At 44.4% G+C, this 18,967-nt stretch overlaps 1 protein-coding gene across 1 annotated transcript in view; it reads left to right on the forward strand.

The window, feature by feature from the left end:
- Nucleotides 1-414: 414 nt before the first annotated feature.
- Nucleotides 415-18,967, forward strand: part of SEC16B (SEC16 homolog B, endoplasmic reticulum export factor) — a 37,397-nt gene continuing 18,844 nt past the window's right edge. The window contains 12 exon segments of the mRNA XM_045547287.1: nt 415-470; nt 2,443-2,796; nt 4,156-4,268; nt 5,036-5,156; nt 5,876-5,984; nt 7,178-7,319; nt 7,980-8,131; nt 8,518-8,579; nt 9,959-10,094; nt 10,744-10,974; nt 15,399-15,496; nt 17,459-17,540. Coding sequence (XP_045403243.1) covers nt 2,501-2,796; nt 4,156-4,268; nt 5,036-5,156; nt 5,876-5,984; nt 7,178-7,319; nt 7,980-8,131; nt 8,518-8,579; nt 9,959-10,094; nt 10,744-10,974; nt 15,399-15,496; nt 17,459-17,540 — 1,542 coding nt within the window. The 5' untranslated portion in view covers nt 415-470; nt 2,443-2,500.

Consider the following 18,967-nt stretch of genomic DNA (forward strand, 5'->3'; position numbering starts at 1 on the left):
GGCGGAATTAGCTCATCTCTTTTGAAAGGAAAAGATAATATTTATTTATAGAGCACAATTATTTATATATCATGCACTGCTTTATCGATATTTAATCCTCATTACGACCTCCGTAAGCTAAGGATTGTCCTATTTTAGAGAAAAAGAACCGGAGTCTCAGAGCAGCTGAGAGCGAGCCAGCCCTGGCCGAGCCGCGGCGGCGCCCCAGGGGCGGTGGGTGCTCTGCGGGCGGACAGGCTGCCTCCGGGCTTCCCAGATTCCTCCCCGGGTGACTCTCTTCCGTGTTTGCTGTGGGGGTTGGATGCCTTCCCATGTGTGAACCTGGCTCAGCCGTTAGCAGGCAAACAGAAGCACCACTCTCTGACAGGGTTCGGGGCGAATTCGCCGAGTCAGGTGGCTCCCAGACTGCGGTGGCTGGGCTGTACTTTGACCGCATGAATCAACTCCATGGAAGCTGGGCAGTTGCAAAGGTAACTGACTGGCTGTAGATCTGAGGGCCAGGTAAATCTTGGTAGATGTGGCACCTGGACTTTGGCAGTCTCCAGGAGGAGAGCAGGCACTCTTAGGCCAGGTCCCCGGAGCAAGGCTGTAGGAAGGTGGAACGCCATCAGAGCAGGTGCGTGACAGTGCCGGCTGCCTCCTGTCCCTTCCTTGAGCTGTGCTTGCTGCGCTGTCGGAGTAGGAAGGACAATATTGCCTTACTGGGGCCAGGGAAGGTCATTTATGTGAATGTGTGAGTGTGATTTGTCATCATAGATGTAATTCCTTCATATTGAGAATCTAAGGTGCTTTTCATCTGTTGTCCTTAAATATAACCTGAGGTCTAACTGGCTGGAGTTGATGTCTGTTGGCAACAAAATGGTGCGATTTCAGTGAAGAGATTGGCTATTGTGCCTTTGCAGTTGGGGAAGGGCTGTGTAGTGAGAATATCTGGGGACAAGGGGAAAGTAGCTTTCTCTTCGTTCCACTTACATGCATCCACATGGTTTTGAGTTCCACGGGCCTTTGGGAGAGGCTCACGTACCCTTTCACTGTGTCTGGTGTATTTGTCCTTTCCTGGGATTTGCTGGCAAAAGCTCTCATTGCACCTGGCTTTTCCAAGGGACTGAGCTGCACGGGAAAGAAGGCGCATATTCTCTTTAGTTGTGATTGGCCTTGAGGTGGAAGGCACCTCTGTGCCTTGCTCTTCTTGTGTGTTCTACTGTCTCATAGCTCTTGGCTTACAGCTGTGGACTCTGTGGTGTTCGAGCAGAGTGACATCTTGGTTTCAACATACACCCTTTTGACCTTTTGTTCTGATATGAATTTTTATTTGGGGCTGGGAGCTTCAGGAGTGGGAACAAGTTAACTGATTCTTTAAGAATCTTGCAATTTAAGACAGTTCCCAAGGGAGGAAGAAGGTGGGGACTGACCTAGCCTGTGTGTGCTCCTGACACAAGAGAATCTCTAGCAGGAGTGAGGTCCGAGGTGTGCTTTCCCTTTGCAGGTGCTCCCCTGTGATACAGGAAGAGGAAATTGGAAGGTAATCAGTCTCTGGAGCTATTTCCCATTTTGAACAATAAGTGAAAGAAATCAGTTTGACACTAGGGAGACTTCCAAGTTTTAAAATCTCCAGCCAAGAAGAATCCAGAGACATACTGTGTATTGTTTTGTGTAAGCAATCTCCAACTTGACTTTTGTTGGCAGGCCTGGAAGAGGGGCAAGTATGGCCATATAATAGGGTCTAGTTCTTCTGTGGTGGTTAATGTAAGGACTCTGAAAAGGTATCTCTTGAAGAGATCAATTTAGCTTCTTTTTGTTTAGGAAATGTCTTCAGCCACTCACACTCCCCTAGTCTTTATTCCTGAGAACACTATTATTTATTGAGCAATTGCTATACAATAGGCAATGTGTTAGGCACTTTCCATATGTTGTCTCTATCTCTGACAGTAACCCTGCAAGGTAGTTTATTAAGGGACCCATTTTATGGGTAAGGAAATTGAGGCTTGAAAACATTAACTTGCTAATAAATAGCAGAATTAGGATTTGAACTCTGATCTAGTTCTCTCCGAGGCCCACTCTATTTCTGTGAAAGCACAGGGCCTCCATAGTAAGTGTTAAATAAATATTTGCTAGTAGAATATATGAAGACGCACTAATTGGGGTTCCTTGATAGCATTTTTAGCTGCACCTATCGCTGTTATCTGTCTCCCATGCCTCCTCCATCTGTTGTTGTTCCAAATGTACTTTTTAATTTTCTTAAGCAACATCAATATAATTATCTAGTCTGTTATTTGTGTGTCTGCTTGATATGTTTTTCAGATTGCTCTATATACATGCCCATATGGTTTATTTTAGATAGATTTCAAGGACATAGCTACTCTTTTCTCAAAACCTAATCAATCACCATGTTTGGAGATAAGCTTAAAATGATGATTTTTTTCCTTTTGTTTTTGTCTCCAGGAAGATAAAATAACTATACAACTGACTCGCAACCCAAGAGAAATTCAGAGGGTCAGGAATGGAATTTTGGGTTCCCCAGAGGCTGCCTCAGCCACGGGGGAGGCCTGTAGCACCAGCAAAGGGTCCAGACCAAGGGCTTCAGAGAGACGGACATCATCGGCCGGGTCCTCACTCTCAGTACAACAGAGAGGAGTTCCTTCAATGGCAAGATGTCCTTGGGAGCCCCCAGCCACAGCAGGACCCCAGGGCAGACCACCAGCAGCCACACTGTGCATCCAGGCCTGGGGAATGGCACCAGCCCATGTCCGGGGTTGACTATTATGAAGGTGGTTATCTTAGTCAGTTGTATTCAAGGTATGGCTTTACGGCTTGGAATGAACCCAACTCTCCTAAATGCTTATGAATAGATGGTTCTTTTCCTTCTTTCTTTTCATTTTATTTCCTCTCTCTCTCTCTCTTTTTTTTAAAATTTCTCTACCCTGTATTGCCTTAGACAACTCCTGTCCTCTCCCCAATTGGTTTTTGGTGATTGAAGATAGTATTTCCCTTCTCTTTATTTCCTAGTGGTGCTTCTTAAAGAAGTCATCACAATGTGATTGGGGATTAGGGGCTGAGTAGAGGGTAGAAAAAGTGGTGAAATGCAGGAAGGCAGATGGGACCCTCTTGCTCTGGGATTGCAAAGGGTAATATATGTAGAGTGTGGAAAAGCTTGGCTTAGGGATCCCTATAAAAACGTCCTCATTGTCATTGGGCCATTCTGACCTGGGGTTAACATGACACCACCGTCACCAAGGAAAGTCCTAGTGTCTAGAACAGTACCTGGAGTGTATTATACCAGGCAGATAAAAACATCTGTACTGAAAGAATGGTAATTAAAAAAAATCTGTCTCAGAGAAAGCAGATATAAACTTGTAAACTCCAAATACAGAAGGAAGAGTCACAGTGAGGTGGTTGTAAGGTGGAGGATCTGGAACTCAGAGGATCTGCTCCCCTGAGTTCTAACTGGCAGCATTGGACTTACTGTTATCTATGTTCTACCTCAGCTTTTCCAGTTAAGGTGATATTTACCTGCCTACAGATTTAGGGTTGAAATTATAACAATCATTATAAAGAATTTTGCCCCTATGAAATACTAAATGATTATTAATTGATAAAAACACTAGCAACTTGATGTTCCTTTCTCCAATCTTTTTGGATTATTGAATTCTCAAAGAGAGGTATGTTAAGGACAGAGGCAATAAAAGTAATCAGATTTAAGATAGTTCAACTTGACGTTTTCACTTAATTTCTGTTTGTAACATGCATGGGAATTACAATGGTATACTGGGGGCTTACACAGTCATCTCAGGAAGTGGTTTTCTCAGATAATGTCAGGACAGAGTTTTTTAGGATAATATCTCCTTGTATTGTTCAATGTGTGTATTTGGGGAGTAAGAGTTTAAATATAAAAATAAAAAAGACTTTTTAAAAAAAAATTTTTAAATGAAAAAAAGTTTTACTGTAAAAACGTTAGCCTTGTTATGTGACAAAGGCCCTATTCCTTCTCTAATTCTGGATTTTCTGTTTATAGGATATAGAATTAACCATGGCTTTCAAGCAGATTCTAGACTGGGATTGCCATTCTGTCCTCTGTAGTTGTTGAGTTTGTCAACTAAACGTTGGTTTCTCTCTTTGTCACATTCATACTCAGATGACTTCTTTGTGATGTTTTAGGGCAGGCTATACGGATCAGTACCAGAGCTGTCACTCTCCAGCACTGAGGGAAGAATACACTTACGGAAAGTATTACCATCATGGGTTCCTGCAGTGGCTGCAGGAAGAAAGAGGTATGGAACAGTCTCGGGAAGCCTCTGGGATTTGGGGCTGGTGCAGCCAGTCTGACAGGCAGGGCAGAGACTGAAGGAGTCATGGCCAGAGCCTCACCTGGGGCATCCTTTCCTGGCCAGATGAGCCCACAGCACAGACTCTACTCCTAGATGTCTTGAGGGGAAGGTATAGAAAGGAGTTGTTTTTCCTTTGAGTGTGTAGATGATGGTACTGAAACTATCATTATGTTACTAGCACTATGGGTACTTTGCACTTCATCCACATTTGTTCTCATGTTACTCCTTGGAGCCAAGATTATAGCTCTGACCAAGTAACGGTGAAGTCAGTTCTTAAGGGTGTTGAGTGTGTGCTGTGTCTGCCCTTCACGTCACCCTGAGGGTAGCAGATATGCACCACACGAATTTCATGCCCTATGCTAATAGGTACAGGGTGTTTATGTTAATGGCAGCTTTCGACCTGCTAGCAAAGAGGAATCTGTTTCAACATTGAACACACACACACACACACACACACACACACACACACACTCTGGTCCTCACCATTGGACAATTGCCTAGAGCTATATTAATTGGTTTAGAGAGGACCAAGGTGCATCTGTGGACTTTCATAGCTCTCACCTATCAATTTAATTCAATTTGGCAAATATGTTCTTAGACCTACTATGCTCCTATAGTAACTAAGCTTCACAGCTCGCAAGTGTCTTTCTGAAAGAACTTTCAGAATCAGGAAGTGACGTGTTTTTACTCTGTTTTCTCTGAGGGTGCAGTGCCAAGGCAAGGGAGTACTTATGTCTGGTATGAAGGTTACCAAGATCAAAAGTACCTCAATGAACATCGTCATGAAAACCAGAATAGTCTGTTTGGAACACAGAATGAGACCCAGTTCCAGTAAGTGTGAAAGGAGAGGCCAGTTTGACATGATTCAGTCAAACTCAGACCGTGTCAGGGAAATCTCATGGCATCTGGTGCTGGTCGCGCTGCACATCTGCCCTTGTGCTAGCCACGGGGATGAGAGGGCAGCCCAGGGTGGGCCTGGGCGGCGTGAACATGGGCCCTGGGAGGAGAGAGTCTTGTCTCCGAGAGGCTGTTTCCAGACCCGGCTAGTCTGAGTCCTGTGAGGTTACTTGAGATCTATCCAAAAGGAGGTTCTTAATTCTGTACTGGCCTCAGAACAAATGTAGCCTGGCAAACGTGCTCATGATTGGGCCTGGCCTGGGACTGAGGTGCTTCTCCTCAGCCCACTCCTGGGCCCTGAGAATGGGACATCCCTCTGGGATGTGGCCGAGCGTCTGTACTGGTGCCCTTAGCCCTGCAGTTCAGCAGCCCAGCGACTCTCATTTAAGCCATTCTGAGGTGTCAGGCTGCAGAGGCCAACCCTTCTCCACAAGGTCTGAGGCCACTTCCAATAACTGTGCTATGGAGCCCAAGCACTCCTGCTTTTCCAGGATTGGTAGCTTGAGGTGGTGAATGGGAGGAACATGCTTTTCCCTGGGACACCCAGGCCATCCTGACACCTGCCCACACTTTAGGCGGAACAGCCTGTGGCCGGGCACACCTGCGCCTCGCCGGCTTGCCTGTACCCTCACTGCTCTGTCCTTCTGCTGCAGCCCTCACCATCGGAACCCGCATAGCGACAGCCCTGCTCCCAACTCAGCACAGGAGAGGGCCAGGGAGCTGCTTCCAGAGCGTCTGCTCCCTGGGGCCCAGAAGAATAAGGTAACCTGAAGTGACGTGGGGGCTGGAGGCTGTGCCGACACCACTGTCAGCAGTGGCAGGGCATGGCCCTTGGGGAGGGGGCTCAGCAGCGAGCTGTCTGCAGGAGCCCGCTCCTCCCTTCCTGGCAAAGCCTCTACTCACACCTCTCCCTTCCCTGCCTTCCTGCTTCAGTTTTACAGGTCTGAGGCCCTGATCTGGCTCTATTGCATTTTTGGCAAATTGGCAGTGTCAAGAAATGTCACTCAAGTCACCAAAGGTGCTGAGCAAGACAAGAGGCTGCCTCCAGGTGTTATGTGTTATGGACCCAGGGGGTTAGCAATTTGGTTTACCTAGGAAGTGGAAAGTTACTAGAATCTTTTAATTCGAGTTTGAAAAACAGGGCTTGAAACCTTTCCCGCCTTTTCCATCTCTGTCCTCTAAAAGCTTACTGTGTGTATCAGCTGGGCCACAACATGGAACTCTTAATTTTTTAAAATAAACTTCTGATTTTGTAATAATTTTAGATTTATGGAAAAGTTGCAAAGATACTACAGAGATGAGCTCTTACTTTTTGATAGTCTTGTACTAATTTTGTCTCCCTTATTAGATATCTATGATTTTTTAGGGCAGTTTCTTTTTTATACTTAGTGCTGAACAGGGCAGGGCACATATTATTATGACTGATAGTAACAACACAATAACAGCAGCTACATACATGTGTACAGTACTTTACAGTATACAAACAGCTTTTGAATTCATTGTTTTACTCGTAAACTCCCAGAATGTAAGTTCCATAATTTTTTGGTACACCTGTATCCCAAAGGAAAGTTCAGCCCCTGGAGCATAATAGGTGTTCATTAAATAGTTGGTGAATGAATACATGAGTAACTACTTGAAGTATATAGGGCAGATATGATGAGGGTATTGGGGTCAGGGAGCCTAAGTCACTTGTCCAAGGTCACAGCAGCTGCGTATCAGACAAAGCCAAAATTTGAATTCAAGGCCCCCAACCCTAGGGCCTGTACTCTCCACTGGGTCATAATATATCCTTTGGCAAACACCTGTCAATTAAATTATTCCTTCTTCTCCTTGCAGCACATCCACGTTCATAACATGTATTGGAAAGTTTGAATTTTGTTTCTTTGAAGGAACAATTGAGAGGATCAGCCCTCTGAAACTTACTCCCATGTGTTTGCATCGTTTTCAACTTTCAGCCACCGTTGACCAGCGAGTCCAGCCTCCTCCGGCAGCACGAGTCTGGTCTCAGCTCCAGCAGCTATGAGCTCAGTCAGTACATGGCAGACGCTGAGCAGTATGATTCTATGGCTTCAGCAGCTTGGAGCCCAGTTCAGGCCGGTGGGTACTAAAGTGATCACAGGAGTCGGTTGAGTCTGATGGGCAAGGCTAGGTGGCAAGTCCCTGGGAAAATCATCCTTACCCTGTATTTCCAAGAACGGTTTGCCTTGGTTTGCTGATGTAGGTCTCCTAGGTGGAGAGGCCAGTTTTGGCTCTGTTTCCTACCTTTCTGCTTGTCATGGAGAATCATCATAGCTGATTCTTGGAAGGGAACACTGGCCCCAGCCATCAGCAGGCTGGGAGAGGAGGAGGTGCTTTTAAGTAGCAGGTGAAGAAAGTAAAGACCAGAGAGAATTAGGAAAAGCAAAAGTAGGACACAAAGCATAATTGCTTTGTCTGGATGTGGGAGACTTGTCATGAGTATAGAGGCTACAAGAGCCAGAGACTCCTTGGCCTCTCACTGACACTGAGGGTCCTGGCTGGGTGCATCATCATTTGGACCGAACCATGAAATGCATGCATGATGTTCCGACACACCCTCAGAGGCTTACATCTGATGGGCGCATGGAGCAGGGGCTGGTTCTGATCGTGGAGTCCACTCAGAATCTTATCTCGGTCCCAAGGTGAAATTTGGGCAGAAATATGTCTGTGGCATATTTCTAAACTAAAGAAAAACAGCGGAAGTAATGCTGACAATGTCCATCTGTGTCTGTTGGTCAGAGGATGTCTCCGCAGCTGGTCCCAAAGCACCCATGAAGTTCTACGTCCCTCACGTACCTGTGAGTTTTGGACCAGGAGGTCAGCTGGTGTGTGTGGTTCCCAGCTCGCCCACTGATGGGCAGACAGCCCTTGTTGACCTGCACAGTGTGGAGGTAAACAAGATCCTGTGTCCCTGCAATGCTGGCACACTGCTCAGCCAGCTCTTCTTAACCTGCTTACCCTGCTTCCCTTTGCCCGAACCCCGGCATCGCTAGGAATGGGGTGCTTTTGTGGGGAACTGGGCCATCCGCCTCGTGGACTGGGGGAGGTGCGGGAGTGGATGGTACTCTTCTCTGAAAGAAGTGATGCTAGACCTGTGTTTTTCCTGAGATGCTAGTGTTTCATCTTAGCAACAAGATAAGTCACTTTTGTCCTGCTTTCTCCACAAGGCACCGAGCCATATCCTAGGACCCCAGTCCAGGGGTCTGATGCTGGACTTGATTGAAAGGGGCATTGGGTGGACACAGTCTTGAAGACCAAATCTAATTTTTTGTTCCAGATTATTCTTAATGATTCCGAAGAGCAAGAGGAGATGAGAATTTTCTCAGGACCCCTGATCAGGTAAATAAGTGCTGAGCACGGGCTTTTGAAACCTAGAAAATCCTCCTGCCCAGATCAGCATTTTTGGGGGATTTGTTCTTGGTTTCGGTGGAAGAAAATGTCTGTCCTTGTTGGAGTAGAATTCTCTGTGCTGCAAGATAGAACCAAATGTGCCCTGAGCCATTTTGACAAGCCATCCAATAGTTGAAGGAAAGAAAGAAAAATTAGCTAACAGTTTAGACATTCAAAATTAGTTCCATTTTGCAGAGTTTACATGGTAGGAAGTTTTAGTGTTCTGTGGACTTGATAGATATTAGTAGATAAGTGGAGCACAGCCTGCGAAGTCATAGACAAGTAGATCATAGCGTAAAAAATTCTTGCAACGGTGGCTTTTTTCTGGAGAGAAATAACATTGGCAGTGTTGGAGTTACTCAACAGTGTGCTGCTCTGCCCTCTGCAGGACTTATCTGGAACTGCTTTTAAATTCCTATCATATTTCTGATACTCGGGGCACTTTTGTTGAGGGGAGTCTTGGATAGGTGACAGAGGACCTGGGTCCCAGGCCCAGGCATCCTGCTGACTAGTGGCACCATGGTGGACAGGTCATTTAGCCCTCTCTGAGCCTTAGTTTTCCCTCTGAGAGGTGGTATAACACCCGCTTAGTCTACTCCAGGCTTGGCTGTGAGTCTCAAGTGATGTTAGGCACGTGGAAGCCTTTTAAATATTATCACTGCTCTATAAGTGTATTCTTACCATTAGGCTCCCCCTCCAAGAAAGTCCTTGTATGGTATCAGGCAGCTCCTTCAAGTAAAAATGAGCGTCATCTCTTTCTTACACACAGGTATACAGGTGTGGGATAGAGGACGGAGTTGGGTGTTGTGGTTCTGGTCCCAACTTGGCTTTGTTTTCATTGGATGATCTAAAGCAAAAAATATTGCCAGTTTATTGAGCACTTAATATATGCCACACAATGTGCTAATTCCTTTTTGTATGGAGGTAGGTTCTTTTGTTGTCCCTATTTCAGCGGAAAAGCTAAGGCTCAGACGAGGTAAGAAACTTGTCTAAACTGAGACAGGGCGGGCTCAGACTTAGACCCAGGTTGTCTGACTCCAAAGTCTGTGCTCTTGCCTGCTGTTCTGCTCAGTGACTTCAGGTCCCTGTGCCTCAATTTCCTCATCTGTACAGTGGAGGGAGTGTACGAGAGAATCTCTGAAGTCCCCGCCTGTTCTACAAGGAAATAACTATCCTGTAGCTACAGACTTATTCCCCCAGCCCAGGGCTGTCAGCGTCTATCTCACCCCCAGCCCAGCCAGCACCCGCTCACTGTGGGAGGAGCCTGGCGTCCTGAACAGGGGAAATGTCTGGCTGCTCAATCTTTGCTCCCTGGTATTTTTCCATAGGGAAGATGTACACAAGGTGGATATCATGATGTTTTGCCAGCAGAAAGCAGCTCAGAGCTGCAAATCTGAGACACTGGGGAGCAGAGACTCAGCTCTATTGTGGCAACTCTTGGTTCTCCTTTGTCGCCAAAATGGGGTAAGTGTCTGCTTTCGTGGGCAAGCAGATGTGGGCTAGATTGAAATTTTAAGTCTTCATGGGATAGATAAGATTTGGTTTATGGCATGGTTATGAAAAGCAATATTAGCTGGGCGTGGTGGTGCATGCCTGTAGTCTAAGCTACTCAGGAGGCTGAGGTTAGAAAATTGCTTGAGCCCAGGAGTTCGAGACCAGCTTGGTCAACGTAGTAAGACCCCATCAATAAATAAATAGGTAGGTAGATAGACAAATAAATGAATAAATATCTAGCTAGCCAGCAAAGAAGCATCAGATTGCCCCAAGGGGAAAAATTGCTCAAATGTTGATGACAGTTTGCTAATGGGAACCTTTCCCCTGATGCTCTTCTCCCCTGGCTTGGGATTACTGTACAGTTCCTGGGGCCCTGTACAAGCCAGATAATACACCTGTGAAATTGTGAATCTTTCTGGTCAGCTTGGTGGCTCCTGATAGGCAGAATTTAACCAAGGTTGTGTTACTGAAGTTTGAAATAGAGTAATCCAAGGAAGCACTGCCTTGTGCTTGCATGACTGGCCTCCTTGTGACGCCCTGGTGCCTTCCTTCTCCAGCGTGGGCTCCCAGCACAAGGACTAATAGGATTCTCCCCTGGATGACCCTCCTTGCCTTACAGTCCATGGTGGGGTCTGACATTGCTGAGCTGCTGATGCAGGACTGCAGGACGCTGGAGAAGTACAAGAGGCAGGCCCCAGTGGCCAACCTCATCAATCTGACCCATGAGGACTGGCCAGTCCTGAGCTCTGGGACCCGGAACCTGCTCACTGGGGAGATCCCCCCCAGTGTGGAGACGCCTGTGCAGATCATGGAGAAATTCACTAAACTGCTCTACTATGGAAGGAAGAAGGCAAGTATGCCCTTCCTCCATACTTGTTTTAAAAAAGTAACCGCTGTCCGTTTCCACCACTCACCCTTCCTCCAATTATATGACTAGTACACACTCATTTTAGGGAGCACATGAGAAGTTCAGAAAGGTACAAAGAAGAAAATAGGACCCATAGTCCTACTATTAAAATATAACGAACACCTGGTAACACTTTGATATGTTTACTTCCAGCATTTTTCTATGCATATATATTAAAAATAAAATAAAATTACATATATAATTGTTTATTTCTCTTTTTTTAACTGAAGACTATATGGTGAAATACCCCCATGGCATTAAATATGCTCCAATAGCACTATGTAAAAAATGGTTGCATAATATTCCATCATATAAATATATCATATTTTATTTAATCAATCCACTATTATTGAATATATAGGCCATCTACAGTTTTGTCAACCATTATGAATTATATCATCTGCACATCCCATTACATATGTCTTTGGCTGATTTTTTAATTTTTTTAGGATAGATTTCTAGAAGTGGAAATATTGGGTTAAAAACGTAGGTACTTTAAAAATGTTCTTTATATGTACACCATATTAGTCTTCAGAAAGTGTGTTTACAAATGATACTCTTGCTGCTTTATCTAAGGTTTGCCTGCCAGTATCAAATATAGGTGCTCCTCAACTTACAATGGGCTTGCATGCCAATAAACCCATCGTTAAATTGAAAATATCATAAGTCAAAATGCATTTAATGCACTTAACCTACTGAACATCATAGCTTAGCCTAGCCTACCTTAAACATACTCAGAACAATTAGCCTACAGTTGAGCAAAATCATCTAACACAAAGCCTATTTTGTAATCAAGTACTGAATATTTCATGTAACTTATTGAATACTGTACTGAAAATGAAAAACAGAATGGTTTATAGGTACTCAAAGTACCATTTCTACTGGATGTGTATTGCTTTCACACCATCATAGAGTCAAAAAATCATGAGTTGGGGACTGTCTGTACTTTAAACAGATGAGGAGTGATGTCTAGTTTAATTTTGAAGTTGAGATCACACTTAATAAAATTCATAAAAATTTAAATATTTGAATATATGATTAAAACCACTTGGAATAGATTTGATTCAAAAATTAAAAGATAAAAAACATGTAATGGAGAAATGATGTCCCCTCCCCCTAGACACCCAATTTCTCTCTCTGGAACTGGGAGATGTTTTATGCATATGTAATTGTTCCCCCCCTCCTTTCCCCTATGGCATACTAGATACCATCTCTGTACCTTCCATTTTTTGTTTGACAAAATATCTTCTAGAACACTCTCTGTTGGAGTTGACATATTTTTCCTATAAAGGGACACATAGCAAATGTTTAACGCCTTGCAGGCTATAGGGACTCTGCTGCAACTACTCAACTCTGGCCTTGCCGTGTGAAAGCAGCCACAGACAATATAGAAATGAATGGGTTTAGCTGTGTTTCAATAAACTTCATTTATGCACATGGAAATTTGAATCACATATCATTTTCATAGGTAGTAAAATATTATTTCTCCTGATTTTTCCCAATTACTTAAAAAGGCAAAAACTATGCTTAGCCAATGGGCTGTACCAAAATAGGCAGGGGGTGGGATTTGAACTTGAGGTCATATTTTGCTGACGTTTACTCTATATTCTATAGAAATACCTTCCTCATTATTTCTTATGTTGGCATAGTTTTCTATAGATAAATTACAATTAATTTAAACCCCCTGTAGATTGACATTAAGATTATTTCCAGTCTTTAGCTAAACAATGCTGCAATGAACAATCACTGTCATTTTGCCCAGTGTGAGAGAACACTTCTAGAAGTGGAAGTGTGGGTCAAAGGATATATTGGGTTGTAATATTGATACACAGTGACAAATTGCCTTTTTAAGAGGCTGAACCCATTCACTCTACCAGCAATGTATAAGAATGTATAAGAATGCCTGTTTCCCTAAATTCTCACCACAGTTTGTTTCCAAACTTTTTGATAGGTGCCAATATGAGAAGTAAAAAAAAAAAAATTAAGTGTAGTTATTTGCATTTCTGTTATTATGAATGAAATTGAATATCTTTTAATTTTCCACATTTTTCTATTGGGTCCTTAATCCTCACTTACTGATTCATTGGTGCTCTTTATGTTTTCAGAACTTTCTGTCCAAAATCACAACTTTTTGGGGGTCACATTTAAAAAGGCTTTTCCTACTTCAAAATTAATTTATAAAAATGAAATTGAGGTATTTTCATGACTTCACATTTACATTTAAATATTTAGTCTCCTGTTTTTTTATATAATGTTCTGTGATTTATTTTTAAATTTATTTTTAATTTTTTCCCATTTATCTTTTAATTTCTATATATTCATGGAGTACAAGTGCAATTTTTTTCATATCATCAAACTTTATTTATTTCAAAATACTAGAGGGGTATGAATGTTACTGTTACCTGATAGACGAGTGCTATTTTATTACACTGACACATCGCACTGCGGTGAAGCTGGGCCTTCAGCGCATAAATCACTGAAGTGCCCCACCAAACAACCTCTCATCGTCTACCTTAAATTTATTTTTTCACAGTCTACTAGGAACTTGTAATTTCACCAGTGATTCACTTATTCAATAAACATTTATTAGCAACTATTACTTTTAAGACATTGAACCTAGAGGAGGACACAGAGATAAATCAGCCATGAACTCTTCCCTTAAGAAAGATAAATAATGACCATGACAACAACAGCAACAAAAGCAAAGATTTTGAAAATACTTGCTGCCTGCCAGACACTTGCTTACCATTTCACATGCATTATCTTATTTATCTTCATAGAAGCCTTGTGAATTAGGTTTTCCTTGTTTTATGTATCTACAGATGAGTAAAGTTAGTAAGTGGTAGAGCCAGGGTTTAGATCTAGGCAGTCTGATGCCTGAGGCTGGGCTTCTAACCACCCACACGTCACCTTTCATACCTTGACCCCAAAGTAAGCCAGAGATAGATGGAGAACTGCAGGAGTTCAGAATCATTCACAAGGAGATGGATATCAGTACTTCAAAACATTTATTCATATTTGACTGGGGTCTTATTTCTGGCATTGTGTGAAATTGATATTCTTAATATAAATTCTCAATTTCTTCACTTATTCTTAAATTATAGTCTTGGAGGAGTAGATTTTTGAATAAACTTGGTGATTCCCAACAAAGCATTAGTGACTGCTTTAGAAAAAGATCATTAAATAGTTAAAACATACAAAAGGAGCAACTCTTAATGTCATTTTTTTTACTTGCATTGTACATGTGGCTGAATTCCCTAAATGTGTCTGGTTGAATTTGCACCCTTGCTCTCTTCAAATAAGAATACATGGGAGAGTATTAAAGAACTTTTCAACTCGTGGTGGAATTATCTCATTAGTGATTCCCATCCAAAAATCATATTATTTTAATATAAAGTTATTAATGCCAGCTCAAAAGCTCACGTATAAATAGGCCCTTAGTAAATAATTCCAAAAATTGAATGAAATGGTAAATATTTGTGTATGTTTTAAAATTTGAACTGCTTCACCTAGTTAATAGTGTTGGTAATTTGGCATATGAAAGTACTTGATAGTTAACAAGCAATTAGTTATAGTATTAGGCGGGATAGGTTAACTGCCACATATACCGACTTAACTGTAGTAGCAGTTTAGTTCTATTCATGTAAGAGTACCGGGCAATGAGCACTCAGTGGGGCAGCCCTCCTCCGGGGAATCAGTAGGGATGCAGCACGTTGGAGGCTCTACTGTCTCCAACTTGCAGGTTCTAAAGTTTCCCAGGAGTCCTCTGCATTCCAGGCAACCACATGGGGAAAAACACATGCAGAACTGGGTGTGGGTAGTTTTATGGGCTAAACCTGGAGGTAGCACATAGTACGTCCATTTCCATCCCATGGCCTAGAACTTAGCTGCACGTAGGTGCAAGCGAAATGGGAAATGTAGTCCAGCTCTTTGCCCAGGAAGGAGAAAAATTGTCAGTCTCCACCACAGTGAAAAAAGGCATTGCTCCTTTAATATGCCCCCACGAATACCATTTTGCTACTTATGGTTTGAGACTCAATCCTTGGGGTGAGGTGCATCTCTCACTTTTGGTGCTTAGGTTCATTCAAATGTTTGGTAACTTTTGCTAATGGGACAGGGCTACCTGGCAACTGTGTTTGAGGGGAGCTAGTGGAATGGCGTTACGGACTTTGACAAAAGTGAAGGCTAAAGACAGATACTATGCCAGTTCGAGCCTGGCTCCTTGCCATTCCTTTTTCATGTTCAGATGTAAGGCCCTAAGAGTTTCCTGGAAACCCAGCCTCCAATGTAGCTGTGCCTGAGTGCAGGAAGTTGTTGTCAGAGGAAGGTGGGTAAGGCGCTATTGAATGTGATGTTTTGGTTTTCAGGAAGCCTTGGAGTGGGCCATGAAGAACCACCTGTGGGGCCACGCTTTGTTCTTAGCCAGCAAGATGGACCCAAGGACATACAGCTGGGTCATGAGTGGGTGAGTCGGGACTTGCAAAGCAGATGGATGGAGTAGCGAGGGCTGCCCCCAAAGGTGGTGCTGAGGGTGGGGACAGAGGCAAGATGCACTGAGAAGCCACACACTGCAAGCATCTTTCCAAGTTCTCTTTTCTGAGCTGAAGATAGCAGTTCTCTTCTCCAGATTCTTTATATCCTAGACACAGATGCCTTCTTTCTACCTGCTAAATTGAATAAAACATTTTAGCAAAATTTCCCAGGGTCAGAGTTTCTAAAAATTAAGTATATTTCTAAACTGTGGTCATCTTCTCTCTTTGGAGGGGCTATTCTAGCTAGTTCCAATAGTGAGGGAAAGGTGATCACTGGAGTGTACCTGATAGGGCCTTAAAGCTGAGGCCTTTGATGTGAGCAGTTGCCTGCTGCTGAGTCTTGCAGAGGGGTGTGGGTAGTGAGGGGTGGTGGGGGAATGGGGTAGCAGGACTGTGAGCCACTCCAGGAAAAGGGTAATAGGACCGGGAATTAGATCCAGAAGTCTACATGTGCGGCAGCGGAGGGTGCCAAGACTGAGGGCTGTGCTGAGTTAGAAATCACGCCAGCACACCGTGATCTGGGCGCCAGGGTGCAGGATGAGGAACGACGTCCAAACCAGGACAAGATGGGGGTGGAAGGAAGGGGGTATCACAGCCAGACATTTGGAATAAGGGAGATGAACAGTAAAAGAGAACAGGATGGAATGGAGGCAGCGGGTACAGGGGAGCTGGGTGGCAAAGGGTTTCTGAAGGAGTCCTCCAGGCCCCAGTTAGCATCCGTGGGTTGCCAGGGACAAACCTGCGGTGGGTGGGATGGGGAGCCCCCTGCAAGGAGCAGGCTTGGGTCAGGCAGTGAGAAGGATGTTGCCTCAAAGTGTCTGTCACCTAGTGTCGGTTAAAGCTGTGAAGCTACCCTCTCGGCTTAATGCATTTTGGATTATCTATAAATCCTATTGGGCAGAGGTTGGACTAGAAGGACATGTCCACTTGAAGTTCAGTCTGTGGGCCTAATGGCTGTCACACTCCCTGGGTGTTTATTCTCGACAATGGCCTCAGTCAAGTCTCTTTACTGCTCTAGCCCCCAGTTTTCCCAGGGAGCAGTGATGCCACTGCGCACTGTGTTATGCTCGGAGGCTGGGATGGTGAGGAACACTGACGTCGTCTTGCGATGAGTATGCTGAGCCCCTGTGGCAAGGGTGCCATTAAACAATGGTTTTCTAAGGATGATTTTCCCGTGGGTTCTGAAAACGAACATCCCAGAACCCCACATTGTGGCATACATCTCTGCTACAGATTTTTGCGTTGGGCCATTGATTTTTGATGGGGCCCAGTGAATTGTAAAAAATCTCTCTTACTGAGTATGCTTAAATTTCAAGTCAGCTGTAGAGCTTATTATATCCTTGTTAAGCATATCCCAGGGTTTGTCATCAGCAGGATCATTTCTGGGCCCTGTTCCACGCCTCTTTGGTTACTGAAAATAAGTAAAGTACTACAGACCCAGCTTGTGATGAGCCAGAAAAACATCACTGAGCACTGTGAACTTGGCACAGGGGAGGGTGGTCGGGGAGGGGTAGGAGCTCGGGGAAGGAGGGTCCCATGGAGAAGAGCTTCTAGCTAAACTGCTGCAGCCCTCCAGGGGCCTTTGCGATGGCGGTGTGTTTTCTCAGTGATAGGACAAAGCCTACAGCAGCTGTTATTCCAGAATTAGCTGTCAGGGCTCAGGTACAGAAAGTACCTCCTGATGATGAGATCTACTTGGGGAGTGTGATAGAATGAAGACCCTGCCAATCTCCCCCAAAGGAGGGTGTGGTAGAGGTATAGCAAAAAGCAAAGAGATGCTCGTATTCCAAAAGAAGGTGCCAAAACCAAACAGAAATATGCAAGGCCCAGAGCCTCACTCGCAATGGGAAAGAGGCTCCCTGGGTGTGGCTCCCTGACTGTCCCTCTCTCCGCAGCTTCACCAGCACACTGGCGCGCAACGACCCCCTGCAGACCCTCTTCCAGCTCATGTCGGGGAGGATTCCACAAGCAGCCACGGTACTCTTGTGATGGGATTTCTTCAACACCCAGCATCCTAAGGGGTGGGGGCTGCTCGGGAATGCAGCATGGCCTTCAGGATGAAGCATGGTGATGCTAGCTTGTTAGTCCCTACCATGTGCGTGCCCGGCCCTGTGCTGAGTGCTTTGATGCATATTATATCGTTTAACACGTGGAGGTAGTACTTATCATCTGTCTTGCAGATGTGGAAACCGAGGGGCAAATGTGTAAAATGACCTGAGGTTCAAGGTAATGAGTAGTGGGGCCCAGATAGCCCCAGACCTGTCAGAGCCTGCAGCTTGCTCTCCCACAGCCCCACTGCTGCCCGCTCGCTGCCCCCGCCGGGCTGCCCCCCACTTGCAGGAAGGCGTCCCACCCCTGCAGCTGGCGCCTCAGAGCTGGGCGTGCTGGATTTTATGTCTTCTAGAGTTGGATCTGGCTGAGAAGTCTGAGGCCAGCCTGATAGTTTTCTCGTTAGGAGAGACTTGATCTTTCTGTTCCAAAGCATTCCTTCCTTGTCTTGAGAGTCTAGTGACTTGATGGGTAACAACTTGGTGTTGACTCTCTGGGTCAGTTTTTCGTTAGGGCATATGTGGGCCCTTTTAATATGCACCTTCATGTCTTAGCGTTCAGGGAAGTTTTCGTAAATTATATCCTTTAATATTTGTTTTGTTCCATTATATTGGTTTTCTTTTCAGGAAATCTGCGTGTGTGTATATATATATGCAATATATATGAATATATGAATATGAATTACGTATATAATTTTTCTTTAAGAATTTTTTCTCTCTTTTCTTTCTCCCTTTCTCTCCCTCTTTTCCTTCCTCTCCCTCCCTCCTCATCTTTCCCTCTTTCTTTTTCTCTCTCTCCACCGTTGGTATCTCCTGATGTGTTCTCACCGGTGTCTCTGCCTCATGCAGCTCCCTCTCTGTCTTTCTGGCCTGGTTGCCCTGCTTCGCTCCTGCACTCTGCAGGTCTCCACGACCGTCCACCGTCTCTTCCTTGAGCTCTTATGGCTCAGATTTATACTCCTGCTTACAGAAGAAATTGCTTCACTATTTTGCTTAAAGTCACTTTGAAATGTTTGGTGACAATTTCTCATTTGTTTTGTGGTAACATCTTTGTGGTCAATGTTCTCCTGCTCTCTGTTTATTTTACATATTATATTCCTCCTTCTATCTTATGGTATCTTTGAGCAGATTTTGTGCTTATTCCTTGACAGTATGCACCTTTAAAGGAGTTGAATCTTTCCTGGGCCAGTTATTTACATTAGGTTTGTGCTGGGGGAGGGTGAGGGCCGTATTCTAGGCCATCTGGCACTTTCCGCATGACCCAGAGTTTTCCATGTGATCCTGTGTAGTCTATGCCTCTCCTTGCCAATGGAGATTGCTGGGGGACCCTCTCTCTCATGTCCTGTCTCTGCTTCC

This window comes from Lemur catta, chromosome 3 (assembly GCF_020740605.2).
Source record: "Lemur catta isolate mLemCat1 chromosome 3, mLemCat1.pri, whole genome shotgun sequence".
In the NCBI taxonomy this organism is placed as follows: domain Eukaryota; kingdom Metazoa; phylum Chordata; class Mammalia; order Primates; family Lemuridae; genus Lemur; species Lemur catta.